The sequence below is a fragment of the Pholis gunnellus genome, assembly GCF_910591455.1.
Source record: "Pholis gunnellus genome assembly, chromosome: 15".
In the NCBI taxonomy this organism is placed as follows: domain Eukaryota; kingdom Metazoa; phylum Chordata; class Actinopteri; order Perciformes; family Pholidae; genus Pholis; species Pholis gunnellus.
In genome coordinates, this window is record NC_136542.1 from 4,431,207 (window position 1) to 4,447,777 (window position 16,571).

Consider the following 16,571-nt stretch of genomic DNA (forward strand, 5'->3'; position numbering starts at 1 on the left):
AAATCAAGAAAATTCTGTCACTCTAATGCAAAACCTGGGTATCTTAAAAATACTTCCCTTAAGAGGCCAAATTTGAGAATTGTAAATGACTTTCTGTAATTTAACAGCAATATTGTAGATGTGGACAGGTGAGCCACCCCCATTGAGTCCTGATTAAAGCTAGAACAGATTCATTCCGTCACTGCTAATTGACCCAGAACTGTGAGAATCCAAAAGGCTAACAGCAGGGACAGTCCCCCTCCTTGTGTTGGACCGGTGAAGGGCTGTACGGGGCAGAGTTAGGACCAGAATCCAGGTCTGTAGCGGTAAGGGGAGTCTTTGGGAAAGCTGATCTCCGGTCTGCAGAGTGGTACGGTTCCATCCCGGCACTGTACGTCATCCAGCCGATCCAACAGGTTTTCCTTCTTTCGGGGGGTGTAGGGCGTCGGGGCCTCCATGGGGGTGGGCAGGACCGCCGGGTCCCTACCAAACTCTACAGTCGGAGGAGTCTCTGTGCTGGAGGTGTGGGCGGGGGACTCGCCGTTACCCAGGTTTTGTCCGTTTCCCCTGGGCCTCGCGTCCGCCCAAAACCTATCGCAGTGCGCCCGTGGTGACGGCCGAGGCCGGGCCACAAAGTCAAGCGTTTTGGGGCGTTCAGGGGCACAGCGACGACGGGGAGTTGGAGGGAACACAAGATTCGGATCGGGGAGCCGGGGGACCTCTGGACAGTCTTCTTTTAAACCTCTGAAGCCTGTTGATGTTAAGAGGAAGAGAGAAGAATAACAATATTTCCAGACAAAAATCTTTTGGGTTCGACCAATATTTTGGTTGGTTATATCAGTGATTTATCAAATATCGGGTTTCAACCATTAAAGCACACCAATAATACTGAATGATTGAGGCTGTCCTATGAGGGAACTGAATGTCACATAACAAACTATGACTGCACATGTTAGAATTAAAAAAAGACGCCAGACTTTACCTGCGCTCTCTAATGTCGTTTTTTCTGGCAATGGTTCCAGATTATAAGAAGGGCAGCTCTTCTTGATGGCGCCGTCTGATGGTGTTCGACGCAGGCTACGTGCGGAACTGGGGGGGGCAGATGGTACATGCGTGGGCGTGAGGGACTGGCGGGGGTGACGCTTGAAGCTCTCGAGGCGGGTGTTGACCAGCGGGTTGATCGGGGTTTGGACGGCCGGATGCTGTCTGAGCGGTGAGGCAGGGCGGCAGACCAACAGCTCCTCGCTGTCAGAGCGCAGCAGTGAGCGGGTGGAGTTGCAGTCGGACACCGATGATAAGGACAGCAGGGTGTAAGAGGAGGGCACGCCTCGCTCGGGCAGCGAGGGCGCCGAGGGTTTCAGCGGGCTTTCCCGCCGGAACAGTCTGCGAGTCGGGGGGCTGGTGCTCCGCCTCTGGCCCCCTGTTCTGTGGAAGAAACCTTCCCATCTTGATTTGATGCTCTCCTCCGGTTGGGCCAGAGTCAGCAGGTTGCAGCCCAGGCCGACGGCTGCCAGCAGAGCTCCACAGCCCAGCAGGACAAGCTCAGACCGCCGGCCCCCACCGGGACTCTTCCTGCATGGCGGTGTTCCTGGAACCTGGCCGCTGGGGCAGTACTCATCTCCATCACCGTCAGCAGTAGCAGCAGCAGCAGCAGCCGTGTGGCCCTCCTTTTGGAAGGGGATGCAGAGGTAGGACTGATCAGGTGCTGCTCCTGGCTCAGTAGTGAAGCAGCAGTCTTCATTTTCTGTAAACAGGATAATTCACATTTACTTATAAAGCATGGAAACTGAAGCCGATACATAGAAAAACAGTATTTGTCGATATATTCACAGAGAGAATGTAGTTCATATTGCACAGTGGACAAGCCACGGAAATCTTAAGGCCTGCAACGAGATAGTCGCCTGAATTCCGTATCCAAGATTGTTTTGCCGAGTGTGCATGACGCTTTTTCGGGATCAGCTTGTTTACAGTCACACAGCTACAAACATGCACATCTGTGAGCTTTGGTCAACCACTAAGAGCCATGTGTGAGCCAACCATCTATCTTTCGCTTCCTCCTTCCACGTTTTCCCAGCCAGTCGGCCACTGCGTTAACCTTTTTGACTGCAGCTGTGTTATCATGTGGAGCGTGTGCAAACTGTGTGCCAGACAGAGGGAGGGAGCTGGCCCTGCTTACCCATCTCCACAAGGCTTGGCACTCCAGGCACTGCTGGACTGTGTCTCGGGGATCTGCGAAGGTTTGGGGCGCTGCAGGACCGCTGCCTGCTGCCTTCATGGGGAGGCTTCACACTGTCAGTTTAAAAAGGATGGAAAACAGATATTTTTATAGTTTACAAATAAACATACAGACTGACGGGATGACGTACAGACAGACAGATGGACAACCTGAAAACATGATGCCTCCTGCTACAGCTGTCATCGACACAGAGGCATAAAAACATGAACTGAAAACATTACTGTTATCTGGAGAAAGTGGGACTATTTCTCGACTCACGTGGCATCAGCGCTGTGCTCCCTGTACGGGCCACACCCGCGGGTTCTGCCCTTTTTCCTGGAGCCCTTCCTCTCACCCTCGTCTTCATCCTCATGGAAACCTGTGTTGCGACCCCAGGCCGTGTATCCCTCCCTTGGAGTGACTGAAAAATAAAACATTATGAGAACGGATATCAAGGGCAAATATTAAATGTAATAATCAATAACTGAACGGAAAAAAACGTGTTAATTGAGACATCGTTGGAGGACACACAAATTCTGTGCTCCATGGTAATAACTATCAATTAAATCAAATACAGTTTTGAATACAAGATTGTGACGGTGCTTACGTTGGATGGCTCTCAGGCGGGACAGCATCGGCGGGCTGCTCGGTGGACTGGAACCGCTGCTGAGCAAACTCCTCCGCCGATCGTGTGAGGGAGACGCCTGCACTGTGATTTTGTGCTGAAAATCTAAACAAGGATTAAAAAAAAAAAAAACACATTAATTTAGGAATATGATGCTAATGCTGTAAATATGCTGTATTTAACTTTCTAGTTAAATAACAATGAGCAAATCTCATATATAATTCAATATTTGTTCAAATGTTGGCAGAGATCCGCAACGCAGGGAAGTCATAGCAACAATATACCAAAGCAATGATGGTACAGCGCAGCTAAACACGAATCGTACTCGTTGACCGGAGAGGCTGGAAGGAGATTCTAAAACGTATTGGAGGAATTTCAGGCATGTTATTGGTGCAGTCAGAGGTGGGAAATCCTCAACTGTCAAAACTGTTCTAAAACAAAGAACCTGTGGCGCTAACATTAGCTAGCGTAAGCGCTTGCATGCTACGCTAGCTACTGAAGGTATACTGAATATATAGACATGCTGCTTTTGAGTGCAACAGTGAATAAAGACCTCACTTTACAGGAACAGTTTGTTCTTTTACTTTATTGTCTTCCGTCTTGATTGCCAGGTGATGTGGTGGTTAACTGTGATCTATAGGCTTTAGCTTCTAGCTTTGTCTTTTTAACCAGATGATATGTTGTGCATACTGTTGACATACACTGCAGTTTGTCTGCAGTACCTGAAGGTAAGCTGATCCTGTTCCCATCCTTGAGTTTAAGGCGGTTGCGGCGGAACTTGCCCTGCCGGCTCTCCACGTGGGGCTTCTCCTGGTAGAGCTGGTGAATGATGATGTTGAGCTCTCGCTCCAGGATGTGGATCTCCCGCTCGGCCAGTTCCTGCTCGCGCCTCTTCAACGCCTCCTCCTGGCATTTCTGCTGCAGCGCGGCTTGGGTCAGCTCCTCCTCCCACGATCGCAGCTCCTGAGGGGAACAAAAAAAAATGATGAAACGGCTGCAATGAACTCCCAACCTTAAAACGTCCCAATACAAATATATCCCACCGTGTACTGTATGTCAGAGAATGTCTCATCTTTACCTTCTCCTTGGTCCTAAGCTGATCAAACATCTCCTGGATCTCCAGTTTCCAGTCATCCTGCAGAGAGTGGAAGGACTCTGCTGGCATCTCAAAAAAGCCGGACTCTTCGATGGCCGTCAGTTGGTCCAGAATTAAATGGAACTGCGGCCGGGAGTGAGGGTCTGAGCTCCAGCATTCTGTGGCACACGATGAAACAGTCTCAGAAAAACCTTGAGCCAAATTTGCCTCAGCAAAAATGTATTTTGGACCTTCAAATGGTTCCAGAAAGTGATCGAATATTCTGTTTATACGATGCTAGTCGTTTAGAATTCAGAGGCTTTTCTAGCTGCAGTTGTTTAACTAACTTTTCTTCAATAATAAATGTTCAACGGTATCTTTCTGGCACATAAACAGACACTTCTGTTTGCCTGTGGCTCTCCGATACAAAATGTTTGGACACAATTTCCATCTTATTTGGAGGAGGATTCTTCGCTTTGAGCATAAAAGTACTTAGTGTCTCTTACCTTCCAAAAGACGTGCAAAGGGCTCAGGACAGGTCAAGGGAATGGGCAAAGCCAGCTTGTTCATTGCCACGCCATAAGCCACTGCAAGACTATCGATACCACGAAAGGGAACTTCTCCGGTCAGCAGCTCCCACAACAGCACGCCAAAACTTCATCGTTAAAAAAAAAAAGGGAGAAAAACATAAATATAGGTGCTGAATTAATCTCTAAATACTATTTAATATTGCACAATTGACGATCTGGTTCTGAAAATAAATATGTGGGTGAATATATGAATGTCAAGCAGGAGGTTTGCTGAAATATAGTGCGAGTCTACAGCAAAGCACGCTGTTTGAAAAATAAATGTCAAAAGGGGATTAGAATGGCACTATTTTGCACTCATGTAAATACCAAGGTGAGACAGAAAAGGTCAAAATAAGAAAATCTCAACAGAGTCGCCCAGTGGCTAACAGATCCATGAGACTAATGCAAAAACCACACACACTGATGCACTGTGAGAAAAAGACCTGCAACAAATCAAACAGACCAGGAAGAAGTGTGTTAAGATAAGAGTTATGGATTTTCTTTAGTTACCTCATCGGTCACTGGTCCGGTTATCAATCATTGAACCCAATTATAGCAAATGTGAGCAACTGAACATCAGACAGGGATCAAACAATACCTGGAAATACTGTAAGTGGTAGCATTTGAAGAAATGAACCTTTCAGACTGTGTTGTCTAACGCAAACCATCATGTGGCGATTAAACCAGTCAAAACAAACCATTGAAATTATATTCGGATCATCATTTGACCAACTTTTATTCTACACTTGCCTTTAAGCTAGGGCTGTACTGAATAGTCTGGATGTCAACGTAATGAAGGAAGCTTCAAACTCTAAATCACCGTTCAAATGTTGCTTTTTTTTTTATACGTCTATTCACTTTGTCTATTCTGGATTTTTGTTCCAGACATTTCCAATAACTCCAGAGCATTGTAAAGTCCAAAAAAGATGGATGTTATCATTTCCAAAATGTTTTTATCAAGTGAAATATTCTGGTTCAATCCATATTTGTTGGCGTTAAGCCTTTCAAAAACAACCTTTTCACTGCGGTCAAACAACTGCACCTGTATTAAGCTAGCAGCAATCTAACAGCACCATTAATTACAGTTTTATAACCGAAATAACAAAACATCTATGAAATTCATCCTTGGTAAAAGCATTGATTAGGGAGACAGAGTAACTCCCAAAGACGTCAGTCTTCCTATCATTACTGTTGTAATGAATGCTGCCTTTCTTCTCTCCCTCACTGGTCACACTTTAATCCTGTTCATGAGGGAAACCCCACATTGAGTCAGGAGTAGCTGAGCTGGACGGTTAATGCCACTGCATGCGCGAATACAACAGATTGTCAGAGAGGAAAAGTGAGAACAATGACACATGGGATTAAACACAAAGCAAAACATCACTGCACTGTGACAATGAATCACATACTAGGATATTCACATATGCTGCGTCATCTTTGCTTTTGTGGTCCTACAATAGGAAGAACCGTAGTTCAAAAGTTGCCAAACATCATGAGGTTCATATACAGAGCAAAAGCCAATTAGCGCCAGTGTTCTAAAGCAGGTTTAACCTGCAGCTCGAGCCGAGACATTATTATTTACGTCATCTATTAACCTGCGGATATTCTCAATTTAATCCATGAATCGTTAGCTCCATAGAAAGGTCACAGTAGCTCAGAGTCCAGGGCGATGTCTTTAAATTGAGTGTTTAGTACTCCCAGCAGCAAAGATTTATACAATGTTAGAGTAAGTCTCACATTTGAGAAGCTAAAGCTTTTAAATGTTTTGGCATTTTTGCTCAAAATATGACATTTAATATTATATCGAAATTAATCACAAGATGAACTTTCGTGCTGCACGGATAAAGTAAATGTTGAATGCATATTTATAGTTACATGAACTCTTTAGCCTCATCTAGTCTGCGCTTTGTTACTACAGCAACTGCTGCCAGAGCTGATCTTTTTCCATGTGCATGGTGAATAAACTGCTTCTCCCTTTGGTCCGCCGTTTCTCAGACCAGCTCTACCACCTGGTGCAGTTTGGTTCTCTTCCTCTGCCCACCTCCAAACGTCGCTACCCTTGGAGAACGTAGACGAGCGGATGACTTCGGGAGCCATCCAGGCGTAGGTGCCGGCGGCGCTCATCTTGGTGGTGCGGTGCCACTCTCGAGCCAGCCCAAAGTCTGTGATCTTCAGAGTCTTGTTGCTGAGGTCTTCCATCTCAACCCTCTCAAGGATCAGGACTGAGGGGGTCGGGGATGGTGGAGCGGGAGGATGATGTGGGGATGTTGTTTGGATGATGGGGAGAAGGGTTGGGAGGATGTGGTGGTGGTGGTGGTGGTGGTAGGGGGGATGCAGGTTGGCAGGTGGTTTGACGGTAAAGTAAAAAGGTTTCAGGTCATCGTCACAAAGATTGTAACGTTGGGGAAGGTAAAACACAACGCATGGGGGAACGCAAAAACATGGTGGATGAACAAAAAACAGGGTGCGGTTGGTGGGAGGCCATGATGAAAGGATTGGAAGGATAAAAGCAGAGTAGAGAAAAAGAGAAACGAAGAGACAGTGAGCCACTACAACAGCAGAAAGCACAGATAAAAAAAAAGAAAACATAGGCCTTGATCAATGCTAATGATCTCACTGAGTAACAGGACATTTCAAACAAACACCAATACTACAGTTAAACTACAGAAATAGCCTGTTGTGACACACCCATCTGCTCTGATAGGCTCTATAAAAACAACCCACCATGCACAAACCAGTGCTCCTCCTAACCACATGCTCTCTCTCCCCCATTCAGATCCACAATACCAGGCCATCTGCTGTGGCTGTGCCCAGTGGAGAGGGTGTGTCTGCAGGCTGCGGTGCACATCAAGCGCCCCTTCATCTGCTGCTCATGCAGCTCTGATGCTACGGAGGCACTTTCTAAAGAAACCGAAAACCCAGACGAGTGGCTTAAGTAAATCCTGCTCCTGTGCAGCTCAGGAGGCAGAACATGAGACAAACACGGCTGATTCCCCCCCTGAGGCAAAACATATGCACTCACTGTAATGCAAAGTGCTTTAGATAAGAGCATCTACGAAATGGCATGTTGTGTGAAAGAGAGGCAGCAGAGATAGTTGAAAGGTTGAAGGTAAAAAACCAAACAAAATGGCTGTGGATTAAGTGATTAAGACTGCTAGATGACAAATTACTGAGTGGCTTAGAAATAAAAATCCAATAAGCGTATGGTGCTGTCACACCTTCTCATTTTGAAGCATTAATTACAATTAGGTTTGCTGCAAGATCTGGCGTTTTACACATTCGTGTCAGCAAAAGTAGAGCTTGTTGGATGCTGCCAAAAGATTTTTGTATGGAAAAAAATAATCTCTGGTGTCACACGTTGATCACATTAATTAAAGTACAGAGTACACCCACAGATGCTCTGTAAAAAAAGCTTTACAAGCGCCGCCAATGGTTTGAATTGGTATTTACACTTCCTGTCCCCTAAGTGGGCGTGGTCATGGCGTGTTCCCCTCGCCTCCTCATCCCCCACACCTCGTTTGGAAAGTTGTGAACGTCGTGTTGATGGATAAAAGCAGATTGGGTTAAATTTGCATGTATTTAAATTTTCTTTTGCTAAAATTTTATATTTACACAGCTAACAAAATGTGTTAGCTTGGGAATTAGCGAACGTTAGTTGCAGAGACAGAGAAAGGTCTCCAACAAAGTTAATTTTCCCCGGACACGTCCGTCTGAAAAATCCTGTTTCAGTGTCAGACGGTTCTGAAGATATGTAGCTTGTACGAAATGGGTCCAATTTCTTTTTTGGTGACTATGGAGCAAAATAATCGGACATATTAACTTCTACCATTGGAGTTAATTGATAAAACCCATGTGATACAGAAACAATAAGCTGACTCTCAGCCTCCTTTCTAAACTGTCTCTGGTGCACCTCAACCACCGCTGTTTCACCAGGAGGAGTGGAAAATTAAACACCAAGATGTGGTGTACAACCAGGCTTTTATATTCGGTGTATTGTATAAATAGTGAAATCAATACTGACTACAGCCATGCTAGCTGCACCATGTGGCTGTACTTCAGCACCGGGATGCTTTGAGATGAAAGCTTATAGCGTGCCTTCCAATGACTAAGCTAACATGCTGATGTTTACTATGGTTTCCATCTTAGTTATTAGCATGCTAACATTTGCTAATTAGCACTAAATACTAAGTATATCTGAGGCTGATTGGAATGTAAATAGTTTTGCAGATATTTGTTCATGAAACAAAATATTGGACCTGATAAATGATAGCTGAAAAATCAGTGGATCACCAAAGTTATTAGAAGTAATTTTGTGGGGGACAAGTGTACCACATTTAATGGTAATTCATCCAGTAGTTGTTGAGACATTTTACTCAAAACCACCAAGGTGGGCCTTTGTAGTGGTTACAGTCAGTTACAGCGTATACCACAATACCACAATGTCACAGGTTCGATTCCAGTTGTCATACGCCTCCCTCTCTCTCTATTTCCAGGCTTTATCTCTACACTGTTGAATTTATCTTTAAAAAAGGGAACCTCATGATTATGCAAGAGGGAAGTCAGGGAAATCACCAAATTCATTTGGGGCATCATGAGTATCTGTAGAGAATTCAATGACAATCCATCCAATAGTTGAGATACTTCAGTCTGGACATAATTTGTGGACCGACTGACCGTCTTTGTCGTCCCTGGAACCACAATGTGGCTGAAAATTAAGCTGTAAAGAGAGTTTATGAGCCTTGGAGAAAAGAACATGCTACAGAAATGCAGGAAAGAACATCGACTTTTGAGTCTTTTCTTAGGGACCGAGCTTCATATCGCCACCGACCACTTCATCACCACAAGGATGCGTCACAGGGTGGAGTCAGGGTGGAGTCTCAGTGTGCCACATCCTGAGTGACTTCTGTAATCACTGATTAGAGTTTCTCAACGCAGTGCTTTAGACCACACAAGGACCCACTTGACAAGAAAATGAGGTCATATGTAGATTTCTTAAACTGTTATGTCCTAATATATCCTATTTTATTGTGTGTATATATATATATATTTAAAAAATGGACAAAGAACTCCTTCTTTGCTTCAGAAAACCCCTCGAAAAGAATGACATACTGGTTTTTAGTCACATAAAAACTGCTTCTTAGAACCTAAATGTGATCTCATAGGTAAGAAAAGGAAAGAAAAACTCTGGATTAGACCCTTGCAAGGATTAAAAGTAAAAGTAAAAGAGTGGACTGGCATGATGCACTGCCCTGTGTTGTGAAGAGGGCATGGGTTTTCCCCTGAGAGCCCAGGATGGCAACTGGTTAGCCTGACTTAACACTTTAAAGCAGCCTATTGGAAGTGAAGCGCCTGAGCTGATCATCAGAGAAAGGGCCAATGGCAGGCAAGAAGCTGGTTGTGTGTACAGTCGGAGCCACCAATAGGGAGGAGGCTGGGGCCGAGCACTGGACAAATCCTCAGTAATAGGCTTGGGATTTAGGGGATCCAGTTGGGTAAAATGCAAGATTACAACTGCTCCACAAACATACATGCAAACTCCTTTTGCTTTTCTGCTCTCTTTTCCGAACAGTGATTATTATCACTGCAAATCACAGCGTGTACCAGAAAGCATGGATGAAACATGAGTATCCATAATTATATTACAGTCCATTACAGGATACTGTAGGTTTTGCCACAAGGCTGATGACACTGCAATTTCTTGATTCCCCATCGAGTTGATAAAAGTTTCACCCTGAAACTATGCAAAAAACACTCTAAAGACACAAAGGACCAGTGCTTAAATAACAAGTATTATTCATATTGATCAGTTTTTAAGTGTAGCCTGTCATTTGACAAACAAGTTGATTGGTACAGAAGCTGCTAGAACCCACAGTGGTGTTTCAAAGATGGTTCGGACTAAAAACCCATAATTAAAAAAAAAGATGTAATAATTTGTAATAACTGTTCTAAAGCCAATTCTAAAGAAAAACAAATGTTAAACATTCTCTAGTTACAGCTTCTCAAATGTGAGGGAATATCACTCTTGCCTGTTTTATATAATTGTAAACTTTAAATATTTGAGTTTTGGACTGTTGGTCAGACAAAATAAGCAAAGTGAAGACGTCACATTGGACTTAAGGAAATTGTATTTAGAAATTTTTGTTTGTCTTTTTTTTAGAAGAAATCCGAAAACTAATCACCAAACCCTACGAACAATTCTTATTAAAATAATCAAAATAGGAGCTTATTAAATGTTCTGTTGGCTCTAAAATCATGCATAACTTTAGAAGAAATTCTCAAAAGAAAGCAGAAACAACCATGGGATGGCAAGAGAGAGAGGGAATCTTACTGTTGCTGGACTTGAGGTCCCGGTGAATGATGGGGACGATGGCCTGGCTGTGGAGGTACAGTATGCCCCGGGCGATCTGCACTGCCCAGTCCACCAGCGTGCACGGAGGGATGCGTTTCCCAGCGAGGGCCCGGTTGAGGGGGCCGCCCCGGGCGTACTCCATGACCAGACACAGGTTGGGCTCCAGCAGACACACCCCCAGCAGACCCATGATGTTGGGATGGTTGAGCATGGCGAAGAGTTTGGCCTCCTGACGCACGCTCTCCAGAGTCTGCTCCGGGTCCTCGTCGGGGTCCCGCCGTGCCGCCTTCACCGCCACCTCTGAGCCCTGCCACACTGCGCGGTAGACTTTCCCAAAACCGCCCACGCCGATGATTTCCTCCAGGGTCAGCTCCGAGAAATCAATCTCCAGGACTGAGGAGGGATGCAGGAATAGAAGACAGAGATTTAGAGAGACAGAACAACTACAATCTCATCACTGAACATTGGTCTTTATAGGGCAGTTACATTTTTTTTTTTGCACACGCCTTTCCAACGACATTAAAAGGTCAGGGTCGGTCACGGTTTTACTCTTGAGGAAGGCAAATGTTTGGTAACAAGGACCTCAAAACCAGGTCATTCAGCTGAAGGATGCCTTCACTAAGCCACCCCGCTGCCCCAAATACAGGATGTGGTGGAACTACTACCCCTCCTGCTATTACACAAGTATGAGCATCTGTCCTCACGTCTGGCTGGGACGGTAGGAGAAGGATGGAAGAAAGAAAGAGTTTAAATGAAAAGGTGTGTGAGATGTCGTGAACATGCAGCCTTTACGTTTGTGGCTTTAAACTCCAATATTGTGGATTCCTAACTGTCTACTAAGCAGACTGACCTTGATGAATATTTCAGGTGGGATGGGATGTGAAAATAGGCCAGCTGCTGCAGAGTATGAGGGGATGAAAGCCAACAAAGACAGCTGAGGCGGTGTGGTCCAAAAAAACAAACGGTGCTCGACCTTAAAATGCAACTTTTATTTGCCGGTTCAAGCTGATATGAGATTTGTGATCATCTGTGGCGGGGTTTTATTGCTGAAGAGCATCCTTTTGCACACAGCTGCCACCAAAGTGTTCTCACTTTCGATCCCATAGTGCAGTGCATTTTAGCTGCTTTTGATTCTGCTTACTGGATCTGTCTGAGGCCTTGGCTGCACATATAGCTGCAGGAGCGTTTTCTCTCTTGCAGCACAATCTTGGTGCAAACACTACCAGTCACCATGACATTGCATGCATACCACACCAGAGTATATCCTCAGACAGCCTAATAATAGCGTTATACAATATCTAATGGCAATATTGCACGCACAGGACTTGCATGTCCAGTTAGATGATCCCTCTGCTGAGGATGCAGTGCACATTGTGCAATTTGAGGTGGGGTGCATCACAGCTGGCTGTCGGGTTTGACAGGCAGTGTGATGAATAACGGCCCAGAAGCTGTGAGGATGCCTGGGCCAGCCTGTTTCTAGGCCAACCAGAGTGCACTGCGCCTACCATGACACAGCACTCTCAACGTGGGTTTGTGTCTCTGGCCCTCTGACAAAAGACAAGGGGGGGAGACACACAGCAGCAGCAGCAGCCCTGTGCTCTGTTAGGTTAGCACAATGGGATACTCACGGTGCAGAGGAGGCAGTGAGTACTGCTGCTCCGAGGTGTCCCGTATTTCCTCCGGTATGCCGTTGCCGTTGCTCACATAATTGGATGGGAAAATGCCAACCCGGTCCGCTATCATACCGGTCCACCAGCCCTCGTCTCCGGACACCAGGGAGTCTTTGGACAGGACCTCCACCAGGTCCCCCGTCCGCAGGCTGAGCTCGTCGTCCGCGGTCGCCTCGTAGTCGAACACGGCCGTCCAGAAGCCCGGCGCTGCGGGTGCCGCATCCGGCGCGGCGCTGATGCCATCATCCGGTCTCGGCCAGCGAAAAACATCTGCCTCTGCTTCTTCCGACGAGGAAACGCACGCCTTGGGACTCAAACTGTTGTCCAAAGCGGGTTTGAAGACATCCATGGACGCGATCCATAGGGGCGACCTGGATCACTGCAGGCGCATCCACCTGACGCGGCTGGCTGGCTGGCTGGCTGGCTGGCAGCTCTGGGGGCGCCCAGCGTCTGCACACACACACAAAGCTAAGTAGCGGCTAATCCCGCACCCAAACACTGCAGGAAACTAGAAGCACCATTCTGCAGCATCGTCTGTCTTTCAGTCGCCGCTGGCTGCTAACAAACACGCAGCTCCAGCTCGATGATTTCCAATGCACAATCCTTCACCCAATCATCGCTGCAACCCATCGGACGCAGTCGTCTTTATTTTTAAGCCAATTGTACCAACGTGCGAGTCGTCCTCGGCTTTCTATTGGTGCGCGGGCACGTCAGCGACAGTGTAGCTCCCGCCCTCTTCAGCGTCAAACGCTGGTCCCCCTTTCTCCTCACAGCGTGAACCGGCTGCACGCCAATTAAACACACACAAGGAAGCGTTTTCTTTTCTTCAAATTGTCTCCTTTATTTAGTTATTGACACCCCCCCCCCCCCTCAAAAAACAAAAATGACCAAAACATAACAAAATACTCAACTAATGTTAAATTCCATGCATAATTCCCTGAAATAAAAACAGAATCCATAGAAAGGAGTAAAAAACAGTCAACATAAACAGTCAAATGAACAATCCCAACTACTTCAGTGATGTGATGACAGGATCAGGTGTGTGTGTGTTTGTGTGTGTGTGTGTGTGTGTGTGTGTGTGTGTGTGTGTGTGTGTGTGTGTGTAGTTGAAAGTCAAACAAAAGTCCCTCCTGTTAGAAACAGACTCTTAAAAAGGATTCAGAGATTCTCAAATTTCTTTTTTTAAATTCCATCCTGTCCGTGAAACAACACAAGGAAATAAACCCTAAATGTGATGTGGTGAGACATCAGGAATATACTTTGAGCTTTGAGGACAGTTCAGGTAAACCTGTCCTGTACAAACAGTGGAGATGCAATAACAGTGTTTCAGTGTTTGGTCTGCAAAAAGGGATCAATGAGCCAAAGAGCACCAGTGACGAATCCAACCGAGACTCAACTCCAGTCCACTTCCTGACACATTTCACTTTTAGGGTTTGTATTTATATGTATGGATACGGGATATCATCAGTGTAGTCACACAGAGGTGGTAAATAAAAAAATTATGTTTTGGGGAAAATTGTGACAGAGAAGATGACGTTTGTATGGAAGCCCATTTGTGCCAGTGAAAGAAAAAAAAAAAACAGATGGAAAGTTAGTCACATTAAAAATAAAAATACTGTTGGCCAGTCAAAATGCATACTATATGAAAATGATGATATACTGAATCAGAATTATGAAAAGCCAACAATGTATCTTACTGAGTCCAAATTATGAGAAAAAGGGAAAGTTTTCGTTTTCAAAGTAAGAATTATGAAATATAAGTCAAAAATGTGAGATGGAAAAATTACATCGTAGAAATTGTCTGATATGAGTAAAATGTTGCTAACTAAGTCAAACAGTGAGTCAAAAGTACAATAAAACTCTAAATTGTAGCTCACTAAGTAAAAATTATGAGATATGTCAAAGTTTTGACTTTTTAACTCATACTCATTTTGTTTTATTATGATTTTTATTGTATACATATTTGTTCTCTTTCTAGCGGAGATGTTCTTCCACACATGTGACGGCTTTTTCTGCATTTAAATCAAGCTCTTTTATTAGATATCGGGCACAATGGAGGGCATGTTTAAGGCTATATCTTGTGAGGGTGAGAGAAAGACAGAGTGTATTAAAGTGAGATAGACAGGAGCCTTTAATAATTATTTAAGCTTTTATGTACCAGGAATTCCCAGAATAAACTTCAGATTTGAACAAAAACATCACTGTTACTTTTCTGCAGCTTACAGGACCATTGCCTCTGTGCAGTTTGCAAATTGTAAACAAAGTTCCTCTGCCGTTCTGCTCTCGGCTACTTTAACAGCAACATGTGGTCTGATTTAACACTACCAGGAGGCTTTGCTGGATTTTGATGCAGATATTCAATTCAATTTATTTAAGATATGCAGTGAAATGCAACCAACGGATATGGAGAGCATTGCTATAAAGTTATGAGATCATAGACAGAGAACTGTTTTCACAGAAATGAACCAAGAGCATCTACAAAATGAGAACAATGTGTTTTTGATGGGACAAAATACTTGTTTCACTTAGTGTCTGAATCGGATGGGAAAAGCTAAATTAAACGTGCCATTTCCAAATAAACATATTTCATTTAATCCATGCCAGGAACCGTGTATCACAAAAAGAAATCCACACCTCCATGTGACCAGTTTGGGACAACACACTTGTGCTTTTTCACTGCAACATAATTAAATAGCAGCATGCACCGATGCAACCCATTACTATTGTTTTGTGAAACTCCAAATAACATCTTTTTTTGGAGATTTTTAAAACTTTTATCGTGAGTTTTGAGGATTTTGGTTTGTTTGTGGAAACCTTTTAAAACATATAATGTCAATAAAACAATTATTCATTCCTGAAAAGATCATTTGTGGACAGTGACGATACGATTAATAGTTTTTAGATTCAAAGACAGATAACCAGGCTTGATTTTAGTCAGTGCAACTAGAGTTTGCTTGTGAACCAGAAAGCTGCTTTTATTCCACAGTAAAAGAAACAGAACGGGTTGATCTCAAAACACCATCAGCTTTGGAAATTTGCTTTTTTAAAATGTTGACATTGCAGGCCAGAAAAAACCATACCCTCTGTTAAACAAAGAAGTTAAAAAGAACAGTATTCACCCGATCAATTAAGCTTTCCTCAGTGATTCACAACTTCATCAGTCCAATTCCTACACGGTGATATTTCACTTCTATCCCGCAGGCTGAGAAAAAAAAAGGAAAAGACTGGTGGCTTGAGAGATGACGTGAATGATAAATATTTTTCATCTTTTACAGAATTAAGACATGTATTTTTAAGACACAATGACAGAACCAATTTAGAGCCCCTGTGAAGAACAACCCCACCTGTGCACGCACACACACACACACACGCACACACCTACACACATCCACAGACACACACCAGTGCGAAGAGGACGCACAGCCTGGCGACATGCACAGCACACAATCACACACTGGTTGACGTTCAGCTCAACACATCCCCGACAGATAAAAAAGAATAAGAAATACAACCAAATGAAATATACAAATAGCCGCTAAAGGCGAAGATAAAACTAAGAACACATGGCAATTCCTTGACATCATGAATACCTGCTGAACTCGAGATTGAAAATATTTTAGGATTTGAACAAGGGAAAGGGGCAAACAGTGAGCCCCAAAAAGAAGATAATAAAAACGTCCCACTTCCACTGACACTGGCTCAGATGAAGCGACTGCAGATATCCTGTACTGTAGATGAGATGTGAGTCGTGTTGACATGCCCCCCCCCCGTACACCTATGCTGTGTCTATGTAAACATACACTGAAAATTATGTACATAATGTGGGTTTTGTGTTGCCTCTGAATGGGACAGTCAGCCTAGTGTCCTCCCTCTTGTGCAGCAGTAGACCCCTCACTCTACTCTTAATGTGTGTGTGTGTGTGTGTGTTTATATATGTGTTAGAGAGATAGAGACGGAGTGGGGTGAGCAGGTGTGGTCCAGGGCCAGGAAAAGGGGCATCCGATTCAGCCACGAGACGTATTTACAACACTGCCCACCACAAAGGAAGAACACTGAGGAGGAAGAGGAGGAGGAAGAGTGCTACGTAGA

At 44.5% G+C, this 16,571-nt stretch overlaps 1 protein-coding gene across 1 annotated transcript; it reads right to left on the reverse strand.

The window, feature by feature from the left end:
- Positions 1–278: 278 nt before the first annotated feature.
- Positions 279–12,831, reverse strand: map3k9 (mitogen-activated protein kinase kinase kinase 9; the record flags this gene model as incomplete). Its single annotated transcript, XM_079174367.1, has 11 exons — positions 279–730; positions 962–1,723; positions 2,156–2,268; positions 2,474–2,615; positions 2,802–2,924; positions 3,542–3,782; positions 3,898–4,073; positions 4,401–4,549; positions 6,505–6,685; positions 10,792–11,205; positions 12,441–12,831. 11 exons carry the CDS (start codon positions 12,829–12,831, stop codon positions 279–281), a joined length of 3,144 nt encoding a protein of 1,047 aa, XP_079030493.1.
- Positions 12,832–16,571: the final 3,740 nt, after the last annotated feature.